General features: G+C 51.0%; 1 protein-coding gene across 1 annotated transcript in view; it reads right to left on the bottom strand.

Moving 5' to 3' along the window:
• Positions 1-26,134, bottom strand: part of LOC123772757 (uncharacterized) — a gene marked incomplete in the record, with an annotated part of 455,577 nt that overhangs the window by 159,681 nt on the left and 269,762 nt on the right. The window contains 3 exon segments of the mRNA XM_069303388.1: positions 386-599; positions 20,321-20,379; positions 24,172-24,348. Of these exon segments, the coding sequence (XP_069159489.1) occupies positions 386-599; positions 20,321-20,379; positions 24,172-24,348 (450 nt within the window).

The following is a 26,134-nucleotide window of genomic DNA, read 5'->3' as shown; positions in this document are numbered from 1 at the left end:
CTGAAAACTCGACACCCCCAGAAGTGACTCGAACCCGGACCGTCAGGAGCACATTGCAACTGGTGAACATAGTGCCTTAAACCACTCGACCATCAGTGACTGAACAAAAGGCAGTGATAGCCGAGCCTATTTGAACCACCACCCCGACGGCACTTTGATGGTAATCTTGGGCATAGCTATTTCATCAAATCATCTTTTTTTTTGTGGGGCCACGTGAGCAACACAAATGCGAACAAGCGTGAATGGTCCCCAGGCATATATGCAACTAAAGAGCCTGTCCTCTCACACAAGAACCCCAACGGTACATTTTCTATTGGTCATCAACAACGGAGAGAAGTCAAGGCTACACTGAGACATTGCCGTATCCAGACACCCTCGTACTCACCGACACCCCGCGGAAGCGCAGCCCCTGCATCGTTTCCAGGATTTTGTCGGCCATGTCCTCCCTGGCATAGTCGAAAGCATCCAGCTGGAAGGTGGCAGAGTCGGCGGTATGGAGGCCCGGAGAGTGGTGTATCCCCTGGCGCCCGCCTGGACCAGGGCGGCGCTGTCCGGGGCTCTCGGCCGGCTCTTGTAGTCGCGCCAGGCGGCCCAGAATCCTATTGAAAGAGAACGGGGGATTACTGGTGTGTTAATAATATGTTTCCCACAGTACATGTACTCGGTGTATGCTTGTTCCAGACTTACACACACACACGCGCGTGTTGAAATGATATTTGTAGCCTGATATATTTGCATGCATATATGGATTTAATATACATGTACACATTATGTATGTGTGTATATTGTATGTATATAATGTAAAAGGCTGAGAAAGATGTGCACAAAATAATTATTTTTCTAAGTTACTTTGAAACATAATATTTCTACTAAATACCAAAAATAACAGCCCAATTTCCTCTGACCTTCCCTTTCACCTCACTGCTCTACCCTTCTCTCCCCCCCCCCTGCCCCACTCACCCTTCCCTCTCTGTTCCCTCTCCTTCCCTATCTCCCTCCCTTCCTCTGTGACCTATCTACCCCTCTCTCCTCTCTTCTCTCCCAAAATCTCCCTCTCCTTGCTTCTCTCCAAATCTCCCCTTCTCACCCCCTCTTCACCTCTCACCCTCCCTACACCCACTCTCCCCAATCTATTCCCCTACTCCCTCTCTCTCTCTTCCCTTCACATACTCCTCTCCACCTTTGTCCCTACTGTCTACTTACCTTCAAACTTCCCTTCCCCTTTCTCTTTCTCTCTCTCTCTCTCTCTCCCTCCTCTCACTCTCAGAAAAATTGTATAACAAAGCACTTAAACTGCTTAAAAGTCTCTGGACACTGCTAGCAATAATAATAAGTAATACTTACTTTATTATTAAAATAATAAAGTGATTGCAAAGCTCCAGGTACCTCGTGCCAACGGGTCTGAATGGTCTAATAACTGGGCATTCAGTGATGCAGTGTGGGAGATCATGCCGCAGTTCCTGCTCACAGAGTTTGCACCTGGAGTGCTCAGGATTGGGAGATCCGTCACCTGTAGCCACGTGCCACAGGTAACGGTAGCCACCTGCCACAGGTAACGGCAGCCACCTGCCACAGGTAACGGTAGCCACCTGCCACAGGTAACGGTAGCGACCTGCCACAGGTAACGGCAGCCACCTGCCACAGGTAACGGTAGCCACCTGTCCACAGGTAACGGCAGCCACGGTAGCCACCTGCCACAGATAACGGTAGCCACCTGCCACAGGTAACGGTAGCCACCTGTCCACAGGTAACGGCAGCCACGGTAGCCACCTGCCACATATAACGGTAGCCACCTGCCACAGGTAACGGTAGCCACCTGCCACAGGTAACGGTAGCCACCTGCCACAGGTAACGGTAGCCACCTGTCACAGGTAACGGTAGCCACCTGTCACAGGTAACGGTAGCCACCTGCTACAAGTAACGGTAGCCACCTGCCACAGGTAACGGTAGCCACCTGTCACAGGTAACGGTAGCCACCTGCTACAGGTAACAGTAGCCACCTGCCACAGATAACGGTAGCCACCTGCTACAGGTAACAGTAGCCACCTGCCACAGGTAACGGTAACCCAACCTGATCCTGGCAACCACTGTGTCGCACAGTCTAGTGGACGTTTTGTGTTGCCCATATACATAGGTTTCAGATCTGAACAAATCATAGCTTTTTATACTGGTTCTTTCAGGTCGTTGGGGGTCAGTAATTTCTCTCTTATCAGACCTGAGTGTTTGGAACAATATAGTTTTGACAACAGAGATGGAGACATGTAGGTGTAACTCAACTACATCTTTGTTATAAGCTAATTTGGCTGCAATGTCTGTGCCATTATGTTTGATTATATTTAAATGAGAAGGTATCCTTACAAAATTCTAAACGCTTTATTCAATGCAGCGATCAGGTCATTTATAATTGCTAGTATGAGGCTCTTGCTGTCGATTATTGCAGAAGTTTTCAAGTGCTTGAAGAGCAGACTTTGAATTACAAAATATTATTCCTCTTCCTGTGTGTTTTAATGTACTGGTAGCTAGTCTTGTTTGTGTGGAGGTCAGCCAGTTGTTTACCGAGACACTGATCAAGTTTAACCTAAATCTTACATTTTTGATGGAGGAGGCAATTCTTTCAAGTGAAAAGTTTCAAGTTTTTAGAAGAGCAAGAATCTCATTATATTTGTTGATGTCGTGTGTATATGATACTTGAATGTTGAGGTAACTACCTATTGACTATTTGTTGAAGGTTCCGGGATCAATGTCCCTGCGGCCCGGTCTCTGGCCAGGCATCCTGTTTGCTGGAGTGCTGAAAAGTCTCGGGCCTTTGATGTCGATCGAGTTGTCTCTCAGCGTGTCTTTTGCACCTCTTCTCTTCAGTGGGGCCATTTTGCACATCCTGCCATGCCTTCTGGCGATATTTATGTGTGCAGATATGGAACCAGTCCTTCTAATAATTTTAAAGTGTTGATTATTATGTATCTTTCCCGCCTGCGCTCTAATAAATACAGATTTTACATTTTTAGTCGGTCCCAATAATTTAGATGTTTTATCGAGTGGATTCTAGCAGTAAAGGATCTTTGTACATTCTTCAGGTCAGCAATTTTTCCAGCTTGGAAAGGGGGCTGTCATTGTGCAGCAGTACTCCACTCTAGAGAGCACTAGCGTCTTGAAAAGTATCATCCATGGTATAGCATCATGGAAGGGTCTTGTTATCCAACCCGTCATTTTTCTTACAGTTGTGACTGCTACTTTATTGTGTTCTTTAAAAGGAAAGTCTTCAGACATGATAACTCCTAAATCTTTTGCAGTGCTTTTTATTTCAATAGTGTGGTTTGACTGTGTTTTACATGTTTTGTTTTTTTTATATTTTGTTTGCATAGCGCAGAAAGACTTAATTAATATCAGATTGAAGGTTTGTCGTGTCCTCTATAATGTCTACTCGCATGACAATTCTAGTGTCATCTGCAAAGGATGATACAATACTGTAGTTCGTATCCATGTTTATGTCTAATATTAGGATGAGAAAAAGTACCGGAGCAAGCACGGTACCTTGGGGGATTGAGCTTTTCACAGTCGATGATTCAAATTTACTGTGCTGACTATTACACTCTCGGGTTCTGGTCGTTAGGAAGTTAAAGACCCATCATTAACTTTGCCAGTAATGCCTTTTGTGCACATTTTGTGTGCAATAATACCATGGTCACATGTGTGATCATGTGTGGTCATGCACATGTCATGTAGCCACATGTGTGATCATGTGTGGTCATGCACATGTCATGTAGCCACATGTGTGATCATGTGTGGTCATGCACATGTCATGTAGCCACATGTGTGATCATGTGTGGTCATGCACATGTCATGTAGCCACATGTGTGATCATGTGTGGTCATGCACATGTCATGTAGCCACATGTGTGATCATGTGTGGTCATGCACATGTCATGTAGCCACATGTGTGATCATGTGTGGTCATGCACATGTCATGTAGCCACATGTGTGATCATGTGTGGTCATGCACATGTCATGTAGCCACATGTGTGATCATGTGTGGTCATGCACATGTCATGTAGCCACATGTGTGATCATGTGTGGTCATGCACATGTCATGTAGCCACATGTGTGATCATGTGTGGTCATGCACATGTCATGTAGCCACATGTGTGATCATGTGTGGTCATGCACATGTCATGTAGCCACATGTGTGATCATGTGTGGTCATGCACATGTCATGTAGCCACATGTGTGATCATGTGTGGTCATGCACATGTCATGTAGCCACATGTGTGATCATGTGTGGTCATGCACATGTCATGTAGCCACATGTGTGATCATGTGTGGTCATGCACATGTCATGTAGCCACATGTGTGATCATGCACATGTCATGTAGCCACATGTGTGATCATGTGTGGTCATGCACATGTCATGTAGCCACATGTGTGATCATGTGTGGTCATGCACATGTCATGTAGCCACATGTGTGGCTTTTGCGAAATCTGAACATATTGCATCAGCGTTTTGCTTGTTGTCTACGGCACCTGAGGCCATGTTATAGTGGTCCAGTAAGGCCATGTTATAGTGGTCCAGTAAGGCCATGTTATAGTGGTCCAGTAAGGCCATGTTATAGTGGTCCAGTAAGGCCATGTTATAGTGGTCCAGTAAGGCCATGTTATAGTGGTCCAGTAAGGCCATGTTATAGTGGTCCAGTAAGGCCATGTTATAGTGGTCCAGTAAGGCCATGTTATAGTGGTCCAGTAAGGCCATGTTATAGTGGTCCAGTAAGGCCATGTTATAGTGGTCCAGTAAGGCCATGTTATAGTGGTCCAGTAAGGTCATGTTATAGTGGTCCAGTAAGGCCATGTTATAGTGGTCCAGTAAGGCCATGTTATAGTGGTCCAGTAAGGCCATGTTATAGTGGTCCAGTAAGGCCATGTTATAGTGGTCCAGTAAGGCCATGTTATAGTGGTCCAGTAAGGCCATGTTATAGTGGTCCAATAAGGCCATGTTATAGTGGTCCAGTAAGGCAATGTTATAGTGGTCCAGTAAGGCAATGTTATAGTGGTCCAGTAAGGCCATGTTATAGTGGTCCAGTAAGGCCATGTTATAGTGGTCCAGTAAGGCCATGTTATAGTGGTCCAGTAAGGCCATGTTATAGTGGTCCAGTAAGGCCATGTTATAGTGGTCCAGTAAGGCCATGTTATAGTGGTCCAGTAAGGCCATGTTATAGTGGTCCAGTAAGGCCATGTTATAGTGGTCCAGTAAGGCCATGTTATAGTGGTCCACAAAGGCCATGTTATAGTGGTCCAGTAAGGCCATGTTATAGTGGTCCAGTAAGGCCATGTTATAGTGGTCCAGTAAGGCCATGTTATAGTGGTCCAGTAAGGCCATGTTATAGTGGTCCAGTAAGGCAATGTTATAGTGGTCCAGTAAGGCCATGTTATAGTGGTCCAGTAAGGCCATGTTATAGTGGTCCAGTAAGGCCATGTTATAGTGGTCCAGTAAGGCCATGTTATAGTGGTCCAGTAAGGCCATGTTATAGTGGTCCAGTAAGGCCATGTTATAGTGGTCCAGTAAGGCCATGTTATAGTGGTCCAGTAAGGCCATGTTATAGTGGTCCAGTAAGGCAATGTTATAGTGGTCCAGTAAGGCCATGTTATAGTGGTCCAGTAAGGCCATGTTATAGTGGTCCAGTAAGGCCATGTTATAGTGGTCCAGTAAGGCCATGTTATAGTGGTCCAGTAAGGCCATGTTATAGTGGTCCAGTAAGGCCATGTTATAGTGGTCCAGCAACTGTGAGAGGCAGGAGCGCCCTGTTCTCAACCCGTCTTGTCCGGGGTTGTGAAGATGTTGTGTTTCCATGTGATTTGTAATCTTACTTCTTAGCAATATTTAAAAAAAAAAATTGGAAAAAAAGAGTGCTTCTTTTTCAAGGAAAAATATTTTTCAAGCCTTTTCAAGGGAAAGATTGTATTCTGGTACCCATATCTTACTGTCATAAGAGACTTTAGTGCGAGTTTCAGTCAACGCTGTCAACATTGCATTTGCCTCATTTAAGAGGTCAGCTACACAGTGGACTCCGTTTGGCCTGTTTTGATGCCTTGTAAGTTGGCAAACATGAAAGATGCAATTATATTTGTGGACGTATTGGGGCATTTTACTTGGTGATAATGCCTGCAGCTCTGGAAGGGTTGCCGCATTGTCTGTGTCCTGTCCAACATGTGACTGAGTTAATGGTAGAGATTGGACATTTCTTTCCATTATTTTCCTTTTTCTCTCATTAAAAAAATCCCTCTGGCATGTATGGGTGTTGCTGTATTCATAATTGCATTATTTAGACTTTATTCGCTTAATTCATAAGATATGTAATGCTGGGCCTCATATGCCATGTTAAGAGGAAGTTAACAAATTTCAGGCACCATTTAAATATTTTTTGACAATAAAATAAGGGATAAATCCCAGCCAACCTTCAGCCAGTAACTCGGTACATGTTGCTGGCTCACAGCTCCCACCACTCTACCAACACTACCAGACTGGTAGATAACCTCCCACCACACTACCAACACTACCAGACTGGTAGATAACCTCACACCACACTACCAACACTACCAGACTGGTAGATAACCTCACACCACACTACCAACACTACCAGACTGGTAGATAACCTCACACCACACTACCAACACTACCAGACTGGTAGATAACCTCACACCACACTACCAACACTACCAGACTGGTAGATTACCTCCCACCACTCTACCAACACTACCAGACTGGTAGATTACCTCCCACCACACTACCAACACTACCAGACTGGTAGATAACCTCACACCACACTACCAACACTACCAGACTGGTAGATAACCTCACACCACACTACCAGACTGGTAGATAACCTAACCTGACGGAGGAGCCAGACTTCCCTAAAGAAGGGTAGAAATAGCCTAAACTACTCTATCCCTTTGAGATATATTTTCTTGTCTCAATAAACATACTTGAACGTGAACTTCCCCAAGACGACATAGCTTTTCCCTACCTTCCAATAAGAACGACAAACAGAGACACAGACAGCAGATAAACTCAAAGCAACGACTGGTAACGCAGACGTGACAAACTAACTCACATTATCACTAACAGTATATGCCACAGCCAGTATACTCGTCACTAAAGAGAGAGATCAATTGAAGGAACAGTGGCTGTGTTGGTCATAAGAGAGAGATGAGTCTGGGAGAGATCCATGAAAATATTACCAATTGTGCGCTCTGTGGTCCAGGATTTATTTCATTGGAAGAATAAAACGGGGTTGTGAATGTGGTTTACAACACCCAGGGGGGGAGGAAAGGTTGCTTTTGCTCAGCAATGTACACGCGTTGTTGAGCCACAGCAACGCGTGCCCGGGTACAGCAAGTAATAATAATAATAATAATAATAATAATAATAATAATAATAATAATAATAATAATAATAATAATAATTCATTGTGTCGGGGGACAGGCAGCCAGAGTTTATTTATACACGTTAGGCTGCCAGATATCTAGTTAGATATCCAGATACCTCCCCCCCCCATACAGGGTCGAATTACTGACCCCGCCCAGGAGGCAACCCCACAACACGCTGTCTAACTCCTGAGTACCTACCTACTGTTAGGTGAACAGGTGCATTAGGTGATAGGAAATACGCCCAACCCTTTTTGTCTCACCCGGGATTCTCGATTGTGAGTCGAGAATGAACCCGACTGAACTACGGAGACCCTTACATACAAAGTATTATTCAAAGAATTAGTGAAATATCCCTTTGCCTGCTTTGTAAGTAATGGGAAGAATTGGGTCGAGGAGAAATTGAGTGGGAATCAATGGATCCGAGAGAGAAGGGGAGAATAAACATGGAGGATGAAGTGGGTAGAAATTGCCGAAAGGAACTTCCTAATATAACACATTTAGTAATATAACACACTTTGCAGGCCAGTGATCACTGTATATTGGTCTTTGTTGACCAGTGATCACTGTATATTGGTCTCTGGAGACCCGTGATCACTGTATATTGGTCTCTGGTGACCAGTGATCACTGTATATTGGTCTCTGGCGACCAGTGATCACTGCATATTGGTTTTTAAAGACCAGTGATTACTATATTGGTCTCTGGTGACCAGTGATCACTGTATATTGGTCTCTGGAGACCAGTGATCACTGTATAATGGTCTCTGGAGACCAGTGATCACTGTATAATGGTCTCTGGAGACCAGTGATCACTGTATAATGGTCTCTGGAGACCAGTGATCACTGTATAATGGTCTCTGGAGACCAGTGATCACTGTATAATGGTCTCTGGAGACCAGTGATCACTGTATATTGGTCTCTGGAGACCAGTGATCACTGTATATTGGTCTCTGGAGACCAGTGATCACTGTATAATGGTCTCTGGAGACCAGTGATCACTGTATAATGGTCTCTGGAGACCAGTGATCACTGTATAATGGTCTCTGGAGACCAATGATCACTGTATATTGGTCTTTGATTATAATGTTGTTACGAACGCTGTGAATCGAGGAGAAGATCTGGAGCATGGAAGACCAGAGTCCCATAAGGCTGAGCACTAGAAGGTCGCGGAGTTGTCAAGAGACAATACCATAGGAAACACAATAACAAATTGGATTTTATAACTAACTAATTCAAAGTAAATAAGAGATCCAGATTACAGAACTTGTCCGTGGTTTAACAGACAATACTTGAGATAAGACTCACAGCTGAGGACGACTGAAGTACATTGCCAAGTCCTCAAAGATGGTTTGAAAAATGTTGTCCTGTTGCTGGTGTTTGGTTGAGAAAGGACGAGGGCAGGCATGCCAGGATAAGGCAGGTATGCCTGGATAAGGCAGGTGCTGGATAAGGCAGGTGCTGGATAAGGCAGGAGTGCCTGGATAGGGCAGGTGCTGGATAAGGCAGGTGCTGGATAGGGCAGGAGTGCCTGGATAGGGCAGGAGTGCCTGGATAGAGCAGGAGTGCCTGGATAGGGCAGGAGTGCCTGGATAGGGCAGGAGTGCCTGGATAGGGCAGGAGTGCCTGGATAGGGCAGGAGTGCCTGGATAGGGCAGGAGTGCCTGGATAGGGCAGGAGTGCCTGGATAGGGCAGGAGTGCCTGGATAGGGCAGGAGTGCCTGGATAGGGCAGGAGTGCCTGGATAAGGCAGGAGTGCCTGGATAGGGCAGGAGTGCCTGGATAAGGCAGGAGTGCCTGGATAGGGCAGGAGTGCCTGGATAGGGCAGGAGTGCCTGGATAGGGCAGGAGTGCCTGGATAAGGCAGGAGTGCCTGGATAAGGCAGGAGTGCCTGGATAGGGCAGGAGTGCCTGGATAAGGCAGGAGTGCCTGGATAAGGCAGGAGTGCCTGGATAGGGCAGGAGTGCCTGGATAGGGCAGGAGTGCCTGGATAAGGCAGGAGTGCCTGGATAGGGCAGGAGTGCCTGGATAAGGCAGGAGTGCCTGGATAAGGCAGGAGTGCCTGGATAAGGCAGGAGTGCCTGGATAAGGCAGGAGTGCCTGCATATGCCCCAGCGTCCCCTTGTTGAGGAGCAGTTGTTGTTTTAGATTTAGTTAGTCGGAACTCAAATGTCCATGTAGCAGGGGTTATTTTGGCGAATAAGATGCTCAGGCGTCGAGGCTATACACACGCCGCCACTCGCCGGACACTAACGCGCCTGGCGGCAGATAAACCCAGTTGTCTCCTCCCACAGTACACTCCATCTTGACCTCAACATACCCCACTGACACATGAACCGGTACGATGAACCATTTACGTTTCCTCTCCATGGTTGATTGGAGAGGTAAGGTTAGATTAAGTCGTTTATAATACACCATTTTTGTTAGCTGTGGATACTCGACTGGATGGGCTGAATAAACACACACTGGTAAAAATATGTTTGGGGAGCCCCAGGAGTTGTGGGAGGCGAGCACCAGCCCCATATAGACATCTCTGGCTAGTCAAACAAAGTCACGGTTGAAACACGATAGTCCCTCCTAAACTCGCGCTCACTTGGGCGAAAACGGAAAAATTTCTTCCAGCGCCCCCAGGTAGAGCAGAAGTCACGCCCCCCGCCATGCCCTGAGGACACACCAGGAGCCCACCGTGACCCACCATGCCCTGAGGACACACCAGGAGCCCACCGTGACCCACCATGGCCTGAGGACACACCAGGAGCCCACCGTGACCCACCATGCCCTGAGGACACACCAGGAGCCCACCGTGACCCACCATGCCCTGAGGACACACCAGGAGCCCACCGTGACCCACCATGCCCTGAGGACACACACCAGGAGCCCACCGTGACCCACCGTGACCCACTATGCCCTTATACCTCTCGGCCAACCTGGTGCCCGACTCTCTTTCTCCTTGACGAACTAACTAAAAAGCAGAACAGTCTATAAACACCCAGGCGGCTCAAGGCGATACGTACGTAGCCAAGCGTCGCCGAGCGTCGCCGAGCGTCGCCGAGCGTCGCCGAGCGTCGCCGAGCGTCGCCAAGCGTCGCCAAGCGTCGCCAAGCGTCGCCAAGCGTCGCCAAGCGTCGCCGAGCGTCGCCGAGCGTCGCCGAGCGTCGCCGAGCGTCGCCAAGGGTCGCCAAGGGTCGCCAAGCGTCGCCAAGCGTCGCCAAGCGTCGCCAAGCGTCGCCAAGGGTCGCCAAGCGTCGCCAAGGGTCGCCAAGGGTCGCCAAGGGTCGCCAAGGGTCGCCAAGGGTCGCCAAGCGTCGCCAAGGGTCGCCAAGGGTCGCCAAGCGTCGCCAAGGGTCGCCAAGCGTCGCCAAGCGTCGCCAAGCGTCGCCAAGCGTCGCCAAGGGTCGTCAATCTCGACTGCTGAAGACGAATGCCTGACAGCAAGAGACCCAATGGGTAGAATCATGCCACTGGTGCTGGTGGTCCCCAGGCCAGGCAAGTGTTTAATGTTTCCAAGACGCAGGTACAGCCCCGCTCCTGTGTCAGGTAAGTCCACTACGGGCTCACCATAGCCCGTACTACTTGCCCCGCTCCTGTGCCAGGTAAGTCCACTACGGGCTCACCATAGCCCGTACTACTTGCCCCGCTCCTGTGCCAGGTAAGTCCACTACGGGCTCACCATAGCCCGTGCTACTTGCCCCGCTCCTGTGCCAGGTAAGTCCACTACGGGCTCACCATAGCCCGTACTACTTGCCCCGCTCCTGTGCCAGGTAAGTCCACTACGGGCTCACCATAGCCCGTACTACTTGCCCCGCTCCTGTGCCAGGTAAGTCCACTACGGGCTCACCATAGCCCGTGCTACTTGCCCCGCTCCTGTGCCAGGTAAGTCCACTACGGGCTCACCATAGCCCGTGCTACTTGCCCCGCTCCTGTGCCAGGTAAGTCCACTACGGGCTCACCATAGCCCGTGCTACTTGCCCCGCTTCTGTGTCAGGTAAGTCCTCTACGGGCTCACCATAGCCCGTGCTACTTGCCCCGCTCCTGTGTCAGGTAAGTCCACTACGGGCTCACCATAGCCCGTGCTACTTGCCCCGCTCCTGTGTCAGGTAAGTCCACTACGGGCTCACCATAGCCCGTACTACTTGCCCCGCTCCTGTGTCAGGTAAGTCCACTACGGGCTCACCATAGCCCGTGCTACTTGCACCGCTCCTGTGCCAGGTAAGTCCACTACGGGCTCACCATAGCCCGTGCTACTTGCCCCGCTCCTGTGTCAGGTAAGTCCACTACGGGCTCACCATAGCCCGTACTACTTGCCCCGCTCCTGTGCCAGGTAAGTCCACTACGGGCTCACCATAGCCCGTACTACTTGCCCCGCTCCTGTGCCAGGTAAGTCCACTACGGGCTCACCATAGCCCGTGCTACTTGCCCCCCTCCTGTGCCAGGTAAGTCCACTACGGGCTCACCATAGCCCGTGCTACTTGCCCCGCTCCTGTGCCAGGTAAGTCCACTACGGGCTCACCATAGCCCGTGCTACTTGCCCCGCTCCTGTGCCAGGTAAGTCCACTACGGGCTCACCATAGCCCGTGCTACTTGCCCCGCTCCTGTGCCAGGTAAGTCCACTACGGGCTCACCATAGCCCGTGCTACTTGCCCCGCTCCTGTGCCAGGTAAGTCCACTACGGGCTCACCATAGCCCGTGCTACTTGCCCCGCTCCTGTGCCAGGTAAGTCCACTACGGGCTCACCATAGCCCGTGCTACTTGCCCCGCTCCTGTGCCAGGTAAGTCCACTACGGGCTCACCATAGCCCGTGCTACTTGCCCCGCTCGTGTGCCAGGTAAGTCCACTACGGGCTCACCATAGCCCGTGCTACTTGCCCCGCTCCTGTGCCAGGTAAGTCCACTACGGGCTCACCATAGCCCGTGCTACTTGCCCCGCTCGTGTGCCAGGTAAGTCCACTACGGGATCACCATAGCCCGTGCTACTTGCCCCGCTCCTGTGCCAGGTAAGTCCACTACGGGCTCACCATAGCCCGTGCTACTTGCCCCGCCCCTGTGCCAGGTAAGTCCACTACGGGCTCACCATAGCCCGTGCTACTTGCCCCGCCCCTGTGCCAGGTAAGTCCACTACGGGCTCACCATAGCCCGTGCTACTTGCCCCGCTCCTGTGCCAGGTAAGTCCACTACGGGCTCACCATAGCCCGTACTACTTGCCCCGCTCCTGTGCCAGGTAAGTCCACTACGGGCTCACCATAGCCCGTACTACTTGCCCCGCTCCTGTGCCAGGTAAGTCCACTACGGGCTCACCATAGCCCGTACTACTTGCCCCGCTCCTGTGCCAGGTAAGTCCACTACGGGCTCACCATAGCCCGTACTACTTGCCCCGCTCCTGTGCCAGGTAAGTCCACTACGGGCTCACCATAGCCCGTACTACTTGCCCCGCTCCTGTGCCAGGTAAGTCCACTACGGGCTCACCATAGCCCGTGCTACTTGCCCCGCTCCTGTGCCAGGTAAGTCCACTACGGGCTCACCATAGCCCGTGCTACTTGCCCCGCTCGTGTGCCAGGTAAGTCCACTACGGGCTCACCATAGCCCGTGCTACTTGCCCCGCTCCTGTGCCAGGTAAGTCCACTACGGGCTCACCATAGCCCGTGCTACTTGCCCCGCTCCTGTGCCAGGTAAGTCCACTACGGGCTCACCATAGCCCTTGCTACTTGCCCCGCTCCTGTGCCAGGTAAGTCCACTACGGGATCACCATAGCCCGTGCTACTTGCCCCGCCCCTGTGCCAGGTAAGTCCACTACGGGCTCACCATAGCCCGTGCTACTTGCCCCGCCCCTGTGCCAGGTAAGTCCACTACGGGCTCACCATAGCCCGTGCTACTTGCCCCGCCCCTGTGCCAGGTAAGTCCACTACGGGATCACCATAGCCCGTGCTACTTGCCCCGCTCCTGTGCCAGGTAAGTCCACTACGGGCTCACCATAGCCCGTGCTACTTGCCCCGCTCCTGTGCCAGGTAAGTCCACTACGGGATCACCATAGCCCGTGCTACTTGCCCCGCTCCTGTGCCAGGTAAGTCCACTACGGGCTCACCATAGCCCGTGCTACTTGCCCCGCTCCTGTGCCAGGTAAGTCCACTACGGGATCACCATAGCCCGTGCTACTTGCCCCGCTCCTGTGCCAGGTAAGTCCACTACGGGCTCACCATAGCCCGTGCTCCTTGCCCCGCTCCTGTGCCAGGTAAGTCCACTACGGGATCACCATAGCCCGTGCTCCTTGCCCCGCTCCTGTGCCAGTTAAGTCCACTACGGGCTCACCATAGCCCGTGCTACTTGCCCCGCTCCTGTGCCAGGTAAGTCCACTACGGGATCACCATAGCCCGTGCTACTTGCCCCGCTCCTGTGCCAGGTAAGTCCACTACGGGCTCACCATAGCCCGTGCTACTTGCCCCCGCTCCTGTGCCAGGTAAGTCCACTACGGGCTCACCATAGCCCGTGCTACTTGCCCCGCTCCTGTGCCAGGTAAGTCCACTACGGGATCACCATAGCCCGTGCTACTTGCCCCGCTCCTGTGCCAGGTAAGTCCACTACGGGATCACCATAGCCCGTGCTACTTGCCCCGCTCCTGTGCCAGGTAAGTCCACTACGGGCTCACCATAGCCCGTGCTACTTGCCCCGCTCCTGTGCCAGGTAAGTCCACTACGGGCTCACCATAGCCCGTGCTACTTGCCCCGCTCCTGTGCCAGGTAAGTCCACTACGGGATCACCATAGCCCGTGCTACTTGCCCCGCTCCTGTGCCAGGTAAGTCCACTACGGGATCACCATAGCCCGTGCTCCTTGCCCCGCTCCTGTGCCAGGTAAGTCCACTACGGGATCACCATAGCCCGTGCTCCTTGCCCCGCTCCTGTGCCAGGTAAGTCCACTACGGGCTCACCATAGCCCGTGCTACTTGCCCCGCTCCTGTGCCAGGTAAGTCCACTACGGGCTCACCATAGCCCGTGCTACTTGCCCCGCTCCTGTGCCAGGTAAGTCCACTACGGGCTCACCATAGCCCGTGCTACTTGCCCCGCTCCTGTGCCAGGTAAGTCCACTACGGGATCACCATAGCCCGTGCTACTTGCCCCGCTCCTGTGCCAGGTAAGTCCACTACGGGATCACCATAGCCCGTGCTACTTGCCCCGCTCCTGTGGCAGGTAAGTCCACTACGGGATCACCATAGCCCGTGCTACTTGCCCCGCTCCTGTGCCAGGTAAGTCCACTACGGGCTCACCATAGCCCGTGCTACTTGCCCCGCTCCTGTGCCAGGTAAGTCCACTACGGGATGACCATAGCCCGTGCTACTTGCCCCGCCCCTGTGCCAGGTAAGTCCACTACGGGATCACCATAGCCCGTGCTACTTGCCCCGCTCCTGTGCCAGGTAAGTCCACTACGGGATCACCATAGCCCGTGCTACTTGCCCCGCTCCTGTGCCAGGTAAGTCCACTACGGGATCACCATAGCCCGTGCTACTTGCCCCGCTCCTGTGCCAGGTAAGTCCACTACGGGATCACCATAGCCCGTGCTACTTGCCCCGCTCCTGTGCCAGGTAAGTCCACTACGGGATCACCATAGCCCGTGCTACTTGCCCCGCTCCTGTGTCAGGTAAGTCCACTACGGGCTCACCATAGCCCGTGCTACTTGCCCCGCTCCTGTGCCAGGTAAGTCCACTACGGGATCACCATAGCCCGTGCTACTTGCCCCGCCCCTGTGCCAGGTAAGTCCACTACGGGATCACCATAGCCCGTGCTACTTGCCCCGCCCCTGTGCCAGGTAAGTCCACTACGGGATCACCATAGCCCGTGCTACTTGCCCCGCCCCTGTGCCAGGTAAGTCCACTACGGGCTCACCATAGCCCATGCTACTTGCCCCGCTCCTGTGCCAGGTATGTCCACTACCGGATCACCATAGCCCGTGCTACTTGCCCCGCTCCTGTGCCAGGTAAGTCCACTACGGGATCACCATAGCCCGTGCTACTTGCCCCGCCCCTGTGCCAGGTAAGTCCACTACGGGCTCACCATAGCCCATGCTACTTGCCCCGCTCCTGTGCCAGGTATGTCCACTACCGGATCACCATAGCCCGTGCTACTTGCCCCGCCCCTGTGCCAGGTAAGTCCACTACGGGATCACCATAGCCCGTGCTACTTGCCCCGCTCCTGTGTCAGGTAAGTCCACTACGGGATCACCATAGCCCGTGCTACTTGCCCCGCCCCTGTGCCAGGTAAGTCCACTACCGGATCACCATAGCCCGTGCTACTTGCCCCGCCCCTGTGCCAGGTAAGTCCACTACGGGATCACCATAGCCCGTGCTACTTGCCCCGCTCCTGTGTCAGGTAAGTCCACTACGGGATCACCATAGCCCGTGCTACTTGCCCCGCTCCTGTGTCAGGTAAGTCCACTACGGGATCACCATAGCCCGTGCTACTTGCCCCGCTCCTGTGCCAGGTAAGTCCACTACGGGATCACCATAGCCCGTGCTACTTGCCCCGCTCCTGTGCCAGGTAAGTCCACTACGGGATCACCATAGCCCGTGCTACTTGCCCCGCTCCTGTGCCAGGTAAGTCCACTACGGGATCACCATATCCCGTGCTACTTGCCCCGCTCCTGTGCCAGATAAGTCCACTACGGGATCGCCATAGCCCGTGCTACTTGCCCCGCTCCTGTGCCAGGTAAGTCCACTACGGGATCACCATATCCCGTGCTACTTGCCCCGCTCCTGTGCCAGGTAAGTCCACTACGGGATCGCCATAGCCCGTGCTACTTAGAACCCCTTGTTCAGAGTAGGTAAATTTACAACAACAACAACAACAACGTTCCCAAGATATACTGAGGGAACTGGACAAAGTTAGTGAGTCATTACAAGCACATCTAGGCAAGTACACATACGCACGCGCGCGCGCACACGCACGTGCGGGACCAAAGAGCCGAAGCTCAATTCCCGGAAGCACAACTAGGTGAGGACACACATACAGGAGGGCCTCGCGGCTGATTGGAGAGCGCTCGGGATTTGTAGTCTTAAGGGCCCGGGTTCGATCCCCGGCGGAGGCCGAAACAAATGAGCAGAGTTTCTTTCACGTTAATACCGGTGTTCATCTAGCAGTAAATAGGTACCTGGGAGTTAGACAGCTGCTACGGGCTGCTTCCTAGGGATGTGTGTGTGTGTTAGAGATAAATATATGTAGTAGACATAATAGAGGACAAATAAATTGGTTAGAAAGGCGGGGTCCAAGAGCTAATAGCTCGAGTCTGCAGATACAGATATACAATACACCCACTCACCCACTCCGTGAGTGGGTGAGTGTTCCTCACGTGTTAGGAACAGTATTGAGAGCCACGATTGTGGCTTCCACTGAGTGGGAGCCACACACATAATAACTCCTACCTTGCTTACCCCTGCACAACCCCTGATCCCCGCCCACTCCCTGACCCCCACCCACTCCCTGACCCCCACCCACTCCCTGACCCCCCACCCACTCCCTGACCCCCCGCCCACTCCCTGACACCCACCCACTCCCTGACCCCCACCCACTCCCTGACCCCCCACCCACTCCCTGACCCCCTCTCACTCTCTGACCCCCACCCACTCCCTGACCCCCTCTCACTCTCTGACCCCCACCCACTCCCTGACCCCCTCTCACTCTCTGACCCCCACCCACTCCCTGACCCCCTCTCACTCTCTGACCCCCACCCACTCCCTGACCCCCTCTCACTCTCTGACCCCCACCCACTCCCTGGCACTGAAATCTCTGGCAATAGGGTGTCCAAGAAGAGCCTGAAGGTTTGGTACACGAACGCCGACGGAGTAACAAACAAAGCAGAGGAAATTAAAGAAAGAGTAAGATAAAATTATGCAGATTCCGTTGCAATAGTGGAAACAAAAATAAATGATATGATCTCTGATGCAACATTCCCCGGGGGACTCCAAGTGATAAGGAAACAAAGACAACAAAGACAAGGAGGAGGAGGAGGTGCACTCCAAATAAGACATGAGTGGAAGTTCGAAAAACTCAAGAATCAGAGTTTACGTTTAAACGTTTACAAGAAAAACGTTTACACAGACTCCATCATTGGGACACTGACAGTAGATGGAAAAAAATAATTGTAGCCGTGATAATTTACAATCCCCCCGCCACCCGCCAGACGTCCCAGGCAGGAATATGATAACAACAAGGCATACACAGAGGCATTGCAGCGAGCAGCAACGGTGACACACAGAATGAGAGCTAAACTTCTCGTCATGGGGGACCTAAATCATGGAGAAATTGACTGGGATACCAGAAATCATCGTGATGGGGAAGAAACGTGGGGAGCAAAATTAGTGGAAATTTGTAGATAGAAACATCTTAACACAACAGGTAAAGGAGGACACAAGAGACAGGGGAGGAGATACGCCAAGCCTACTGGACTTGATCTTCACCCAGAACGAGACAAACATTGAGAACTTAGAGCATGAAGTACCACTAGGAGCAAGTGACCATTGTGTCCTGGTGTTCCACTACATGATGGACCGCAGACCAGTGCCCATAAGACCAGGAGTCAGGGAAGGGAGAGCGGACTATAACAAAGTAGACTACATGACAGTAAGAGAGTGTCTGGGAAGTGTGCAATGTGAGGAGGACCTTAGAAGGAACAAGGTCCAGGAAATGATGGACCAAGTAAAAGTGAGGTGCAAAGAGGCAGAAGAGAGATTCCTACCACCATTAAGGGCAAAAACTAGGAGAACACATAATAACCCGTAGTTCAACAGTGTCAGGAAGCAAATACAAAAAGCCGGAGGGAGTGGAGGAAATACAGAAGGCAAAGGACAGAGATAAACCGGAAAAGCTGCAACAGGGCCAGGAATAACTACATAAACATAAGAAGATCGGCAGACAGAAACTATGAACATATGATATTGCCTCCAAAGCAAAGAGCCAACCAAAATTCCTACAAAGTCATATCAGTAATGGCGGTGAATGATCAAGTGACCAGGTTAAGACAAATGGGAGGCCAGTATACAGAAAATGATAAAGAAATTTGTGAGGAGCTCAATGCCAGCTTCCATGGAGTGTTCACTACTGAGCCGGAACAGCTCCCGGAGCTTGATGCAGCAGCAGCCCCTGACGAGAGACTACTAAATATTGAGGTAACAACAGAGTAAGTAAGAATACAGCCAGCATCACTGGTTGTAACTAAAGCTACTGGACCACATAGAGTATCACCATGGGTGTTAAAAGACTCAGCACAGGCCCTCAGCATACCTCTAGCACCAATCTATAATGAGTCAGTTACACTGGGTGAATTGCCCATCTGTTGGAAGAAGGCAAATGTGGTGCCAATCTACAAAAAAGGAGATAAAGAAAGGACACTTAAAGACAGGCTAGTGTCGCTCACAAGCACCCCTTGAAAAGTACTGAAGGAATTATAAGATTAAGACTAGTTGCACACCTAGATTGAATTCCGTTTATAAATAAACAACAATACGGCTTTAGAGAAGGGAAATCATGCCTGGCGAACCTCCTGGAGCTTTTTTTAAGTGATATATACAAGAGTTGTTACATTCTTGTACAGCCACCAGCACGTGTAGCGTTTCGGGCAGGTCCTTAATCCTATGTTCCCTGTAATACCACCCCCGCGAAGAATCGTTTAACAACCAGATACCCATTTTACTGTTGGGTTAAACAGAGGCTACAGTTATGGATTTGCGCCCAGTCAATCCTTCCCGGCCAGGATACGAACCCAGGACAAAGCGCTTGCGAAACGCCAAGCGAGCGTCTTAACCACTTCACCACGGGGACTAGGTGTGCGTTACTTTATGATAAAGTAACTGAAATAAGGCAAGACAGAGAAGGATGGGCAGATTACATATTTCTGGACTGCCAAAAAGCCTTTGATACAGTACCACACAGAAGGCTACTATACAAACTTGAGAAGCAGGCGGGAGTAAGCGGCAACGCACTATCATGGGTAAGGAATTACCTGACAGACAGGTGTCAGGGAGTGACAGTGACGAGCAAGGAGTCGGGCTGGCGTAGAGTAACAAGCGGGGTGCCTCAAGGGTCGGTGCTGGGTCCCATACTATTCCTCATTTATGAGAATGACTTGACTGCTGAGACATTTATGTCGATGTTTGCAGATGATGCAAAACTAATGAGGAGGGTTCATACAAATGAGGATTGTACGATTTTGATTAGAGGTCCATTAGGTTAGAGAAAACGAGCCCAACCATTTCTGCTCCCCCCCCCTCCCTCCCTCCCCCGGGATTCGAACCGGCACACTCTCAAGTCCAAGAAACACCAGGAAGACCGTCATCAGACATATGGCTGTCAATAAATGGATCAGGCTAGACGCACAAGTTGAAGCTAAATACAAGTAGGAATTTTAAATGTAAATATGATAAAAGTTCGAGAAATAAATCGTTACATTAATCTAAGAACGTTCACAAGGTGGGGATAGGAGCCTAGCTCGACCCTACAAGCACGTCTAGGTGAGTACATCTAGGTGAGTACACACACACACACACACACACACACACACACACACACACACACACACACAAACACACAGGCGGGACCAAAGAGCCAAGGCGGGACCAAAGAGCCAAAGCTCAACCCCCGCAAGCACAAATAGGTGAGTACACACGCACGCACGCTCGAGGAGCCAAAAAAAATGAAAATTTACTTTTGCAGAGTGGTAGTGTTGGGTGAGAAGGTGGTGGAGGCCAAGACCGTCAGTAGTTTCAAAGCGTTATACGACAAAGAGTGCTGGGAAGACGGGACACCACGAGCGTAGCTCTCATCCTGTAACTACACTTAGGTAATTACACACATTATAATACATAGCGTTATTTACGTCAGAGAATAACGCTACGACTACATTAATAAGGGAAGTATTGAGAGAGGCGTCTTACCAGGACATGGTCGGCTTGGTGGAGCTGCCAGGCTGTTGGTGGAGGCTGGAACTGCACTTCTGTACAGGAGATAACTGCTGATTAGTGATTGTTGTTGTGGTGGTGGTGGTTGTGTTAGTGGTAGTGGTGGCAATGGTTGTGGTCTCACAGATGGTGGTGACAATGGTTGTGGTGTCACAGAGGGTGGTGACAATGGTTGTGGGGTCACAGAGGGTGGTGACAATGGTTGTAGTGTCACAGATGGTGGTGACAATGGTTGTGGGGTCACAGAGGGTGGTGACAATGGTTGTAGTGTCACAGATGGTGGTGACAATGGTTGTAGTGTCACAGAGGGTGGTGACAATGGTTGTAGTGTCACAGATGGTGACAATGGTTGTGGTGTCACAGATGGTGGTGACAATGGTTGTAGTGTCACAGATGGTGGTGACAATGGTTGTAGTGTCACAGAGGGTGGTGACAATGGTTGTAGTGTCACAGATGGTGGTGACAATGGTTGTGGTGTCACAGATGGTGGTGACAATGGTTGTAGTGTCACAGAGGGTGGTGGCAATGGTTGTAGTGTCACACAGGGTGGTGACAATGGTTGTAGTGTCACAGATGGTGGTGGCAATGGTTGTAGTGTCACAGATGGTGGTGACAATGGTTGTGGTGTCACAGATGGTGGTGACAATGGTTGTAGTGTCACAGAGCGTGGTGGCAATGGTTGTAGTGTCACACAGGGTGGTGACAATGGTTGTAGTGTCACAGATGGTGGTGGCAATGGTTGTAGTGTCACAGATGGTGGTGACAATGGTTGTAGTGTCACAGAGGGTGGTGACAATGGTTGTAGTGTCACAGATGGTGGTGACAATGGTTGTGGTCTCACAGATGGTGGTGACAATGGTTGTAGTGTCACAGAGGGTGGTGGCAATGGTTGTAGTGTCACAGAGGGTGGTGACAATGGTTGTAGTGTCACAGAGGGTGGTGACAATGGTTGTAGTGTCACAGAGGGTGGTGACAATGGTTGTAGTGTCACAGATGGTGGTGGCAATGGTTATGGGGTCACAGATGGTGGTGACAATGGTTGTAGTGTCACAGAGGGTGGTGGCAATGGTTGTAGTGTCACAGAGGGTGGTGACAATGGTTGTAGTGTCACAGATGGTGGTGGCAATGGTTGTAGTGTCACAGATGGTGGTGGCAATGGTTATGGGGTCACAGATGGTGGTGACAATGGTTGTAGTGTCACAGAGGGTGGTGGCAATGGTTGTAGTGTCACAGAGGGTGGTGACAATGGTTGTAGTGTCACACAGGGTGGTGACAATGGTTGTAGTGTCACACAGGGTGGTGACAATGGTTGTAGTGTCACAGAGGGTGGTGACAATGGTTGTAGTGTCACACAGGGTGGTGACAATGGTTGTAGTGTCACACAGGGTGGTGACAATGGTTGTAGTGTCACACAGGGTGGTGACAATGGTTGTAGTGTCACAGAGGGTGGTGACAATGGTTGTAGTGTCACACAGGGTGGTGACAATGGTTGTAGTGTCACACAGGGTGGTGACAATGGTTGTAGTGTCACACAGGGTGGTGACAATGGTTGTAGTGTCACAGAGGGTGGTGACAATGGTTGTAGGGTCACAGATGGTGGTGACAATGGTTGTAGTGTCACAGAGGGTGGTGACAATGGTTGTGGTCTCACAGATGGTGGTGACAATGGTTGTAGTGTCACAGAGGGTGGTGACAATGGTTGTAGTGTCACAGAGGGTGGTGACAATGGTTGTAGTGTCACAGAGGGTGGTGACAATGGTTGTAGTGTCACAGAGGGTGGTGACAATGGTTGTGGTCTCACAGATGGTGGTGACAATGGTTGTAGTGTCACAGAGGGTGGTGACAATGGTTGTAGTGTCACAGAGGGTGGTGACAATGGTTGAAGTGTCACAGATGGTGGTGACAATGGTTGTAGTGTCACACAGGGTGGTGACAATGGTTGTAGTGTCATAGGGACTATCAACCATGAATGCTAATTACATATTAAAAACAGAATTATTTACAATTGGACTAAATACAAAAAATTATTCGGCCTGCCACCTCAACAATATTTTATATAAGAAAATGACTTATGTAGCCACGGGCCTCCCCCACCTGGACTCTCATTCACTAACGTTATGGATATTATAATATATATTTATAAGACTACAGCATGAGAGGTGCCCAGCTCAGTGTAGACGGGTTCCCTAGACGGGTTGACGGGTTCCCTAGACGGGTTCCCTAGACGGGTTCCCTAGACGGGTTCCCTAGACGCGTTCCCTAGACGGGTTGACGGGTTCCCTAGACGGGTTCCCTAGACGGGTTCCCTAGACGGGTTCCCTAGACGGGTTCCCTAGACGGGTTGACGGGTTGTGTAGACGACGCCATCTTAGAGCTCCCCTATTCCCCCGTGCCTCAAGTATCCACACTCCCACCATAACATTATACACGGTGGTGGAGACTCGTCAGGTGACGGTCGGCTATACTATGATGGCGTCTCGGCGCCAACCAGATATATCCCCCCACAACGTTCACTTACTAACGTAACAACTTTTAAAACGACCTTCTCGGGAATCGAACCCGGGACCAATCGGTTGTTTCCCCGGCTGTGGTAACTACTGGCTACAGAGTAGACTTTACTGAAGATATTTCGCCTCGCAACTTGTTTCACATATGTGGGTTCGATTCTCGTCGGTAGAGGCGGAGACGTATTGATGATGCAGACTAATGTATAGTGTGTGTGTGACCTGACCTGTGTGTGACCTGTGTGTGTGACCTGACCTGTGTGTGACCTGACCTGTGTGTGTGACCTGTGTGTGTGACCTGTGTGTGTGACCTGACCTGTGTGTGACCTGTGTGTGTGACCTGACCTGTGTGTGTGACCTGTGTGTGTGACCTGTGTGTGTGACCTGTGTGTGACCTGACCTGTGTGTGACCTGTGTGTGTGACCTGACCTGTGTGTGTGACCTGACCTGTGTGTGACCTGACCTGTGTGTGTGACCTGACCTGTGTGTGACCTGACCTGTGTGTGTGACCTGACCTGTGTGTGAGACCTGACCTGTGTGTGTGACCTGACCTGTGTGTGAGACCTGACCTGTGTGTGTGACCTGACCTGTGTGTGAGACCTGACCTGTGTGTGTGACCTGACCTGTGTGACCTGACATGTGTGTGACCTGACCTGTGTGTGACCTGACCTGTGTGTGTGACCTGACCTGTGTGTGACCTGTGTGTGTGACCTGACGTGTGTGTGACCTGACCTGTGTGTGACCTGTGTGTGTGACCTGTGTGTGACCTGACCTCTGTGTGTGACCTGACCTGTGTGTGACCTGACCTGTGTGTGACCTGTGTGTGACCTGACCTGTGTGTGACCTGACCTGTGTGTGACCTGACCTGTGTGTGTGACCTGACCTGTGTGTGTGACCTGACCTGTGTGTGTGACCTGTGTGTGTGACCTGACCTGTGTGACCTGTGTGTGTGACCTGGCCTGTGTGTGTGACCTGTATGTGTGACCTGTGTGTGACCTGACCTGTGTGTGACCTGTGTGTGACCTGACCTGTGTGTGACCTGACCTGTGTGTGTGACCTGACCTGTGTGTGTGACCTGACCTGTGTGTGTGACCTGACCTGTGTGTGTGACCTGACCTGTATGTGTGACCTGTGTGTGACCTGACCTGTGTGTGTGACCTGTGTGTGACCTGACCTGTGTGTGACCTGACCTGTGTGTGACCTGTGTGTGTGACCTGACCTGTGTGTGACCTGACCTGTGTGTGTGACCTGACCTGTGTGTGACCTCACCTGTGTGTGTGACCTCACCTGTGTGTGTGACCTCACCTGTGTGTGTGACCTCACCTGATCTTCCTTGTCTGGCTTCCTGGGAGGAGTGTTGACCCTGGTGACCCAGGCAGAGTTGACCTCCCTCCTGATGGGTCTGGGAGGGTACTTGACCTCCCTCCTGGTGGTGGCGTGCTGCAGGTGTCGCCGGTGTGACCCTGACCTTCCTTCCACCACCTCTGACCTCTCCATCATCTGCACAATAGAGTAAACAAAGCAAAAACAGCCTTAAACAAAATGAGATGATTTCATAACCTCGGCACCAACATACACCTATACATGGCTCTAGTCCGGCCGCATCTGGAATATCTTATACAACTTCTACACACCTTAAAACCAACACTGAAACAGACCAAGCAGTACATATGAAAGAACTATGAGGAGATGCAAAACACCGAGAAAGAGGAAACTAGATTTATTCCTCCAAGGAGTGCCGGACCAACCGGGCTGTGGTGGGTATGTGGGCCTGCGGGCCGCTCCAAGCAACAGCCTAGTGGACCAAACTCTCAAGTCGAGCCTGGCCTCGGGCCGGGCTTGGGGAGTAGAAGAACTCCCAGAACCCCATCAACCAGGTATCAACCAGGTATCAACCGTCCACAATATGACCAAACACTCCAGGAGCTCCAAGAGCCACTAAACAGTAACCCAACACCAGGCCACTACAGCAAGGGGGGTGTGGAACACCATCGAAATGTTGGAAGACACAATGCCAGAAAGATTACTCCAAGATGAGACGCCCCGATGAGACGCCCCGATGAGACGCCCCGATGAGACGCCCCGATGAGACGCCCCGATGAGACGCCCCGCCCCCGTAGCAGCTGCTCCAAGAGCTTCGATCGAGGGAAAACAAGCCCAATAAATAAAGAAAAATAGATAATTCCAATAAGAAATACACAACAGAAATCATCCACGACAAAAAAAAATCGCCTGGAAACCGAACATTAAAACCCATACATCAGCATATATGCGTATACATACATAAGCATATATGCGTATAGTGCAGTGTCATACAGTTCATCCATGTGCAGGCGAGGAGTCACAATAACGGGGCTAAAGTAAGCTGACCACACCACACACTAGAAGGTGAAGGGACGACGACGTTTCGCTCCGTCCTGGACCATTCTCAAGTCGACTGTGATGAGGAAGTTGATGCAGGCAATAACTAGGCAAGAGAGCTGTGAGGAGCAAAGTAACGTGTAGTAGAGGAGATAGTAGTAGGAATATGATCTGTACATCTTCATCCATGTACATCTAAACATATTGAAATCCACGTGAAATCCTTACGTTGAAATCCATTATGGGGCCTCGTAGCCTGGTGGATAGCGCGCAGGACTCTTAATTCTGTGGCGCGGGTTCGATTCCCGCACGAGGCAGAAACAAATGGGCAGAGTTTCTTTCACCCTGAATGCCCCTGTTACCTAGCAGTAAAATAGGTACCTGGGAGTTAGTCAGCTGTCACGGGCTGCTTCCTGGGGGTGGAGGCCTGGTCGAGGACCGGGCCGCGGGGACACTAAAGCCCCGAAATCATCTCAAGATAACCTCAAGAAGATACCAATAACACCACAACCATTGCCACGTTGAAATCCTTCCAAACGCTCTCATCGCTCTGGCAATATAGCGAGAGATTAGCTCAGTAACACACACACACATCGTGTCAGCAAGACGAGCCGCCGGCCTGCTGTCATAATATTCACTATCAGAAAATCCATAGATTGCCGTGATGAGGATTCGAACCTATGCACTGAGTATTCTCAAGCACATACACGCCCCAGACAACTATAGGCCACGACAAGGTCAAAAAGAGACCTTTTGACCTTGTCGTGACCTAGTTGTCTGGGGCGTGTGTACCTGGGAATATCCAGTGCATTGGTTCGAATCCTCATCACGGCTCTTACGGATTCTTTCTTTGATACGTCACGTTAGTGTGATTTCTGTGTACTCATAATACAACTTTTGCCCCTTATGTACTTCTTAATCATCT

Source organism: Procambarus clarkii, chromosome 50 (genome assembly GCF_040958095.1).
Source record: "Procambarus clarkii isolate CNS0578487 chromosome 50, FALCON_Pclarkii_2.0, whole genome shotgun sequence".
NCBI classification, from domain to species: domain Eukaryota; kingdom Metazoa; phylum Arthropoda; class Malacostraca; order Decapoda; family Cambaridae; genus Procambarus; species Procambarus clarkii.
The sequence above is the reverse complement of the archived record's forward strand: the minus strand, read 5'-3'. Positions and strand labels throughout refer to the sequence as shown.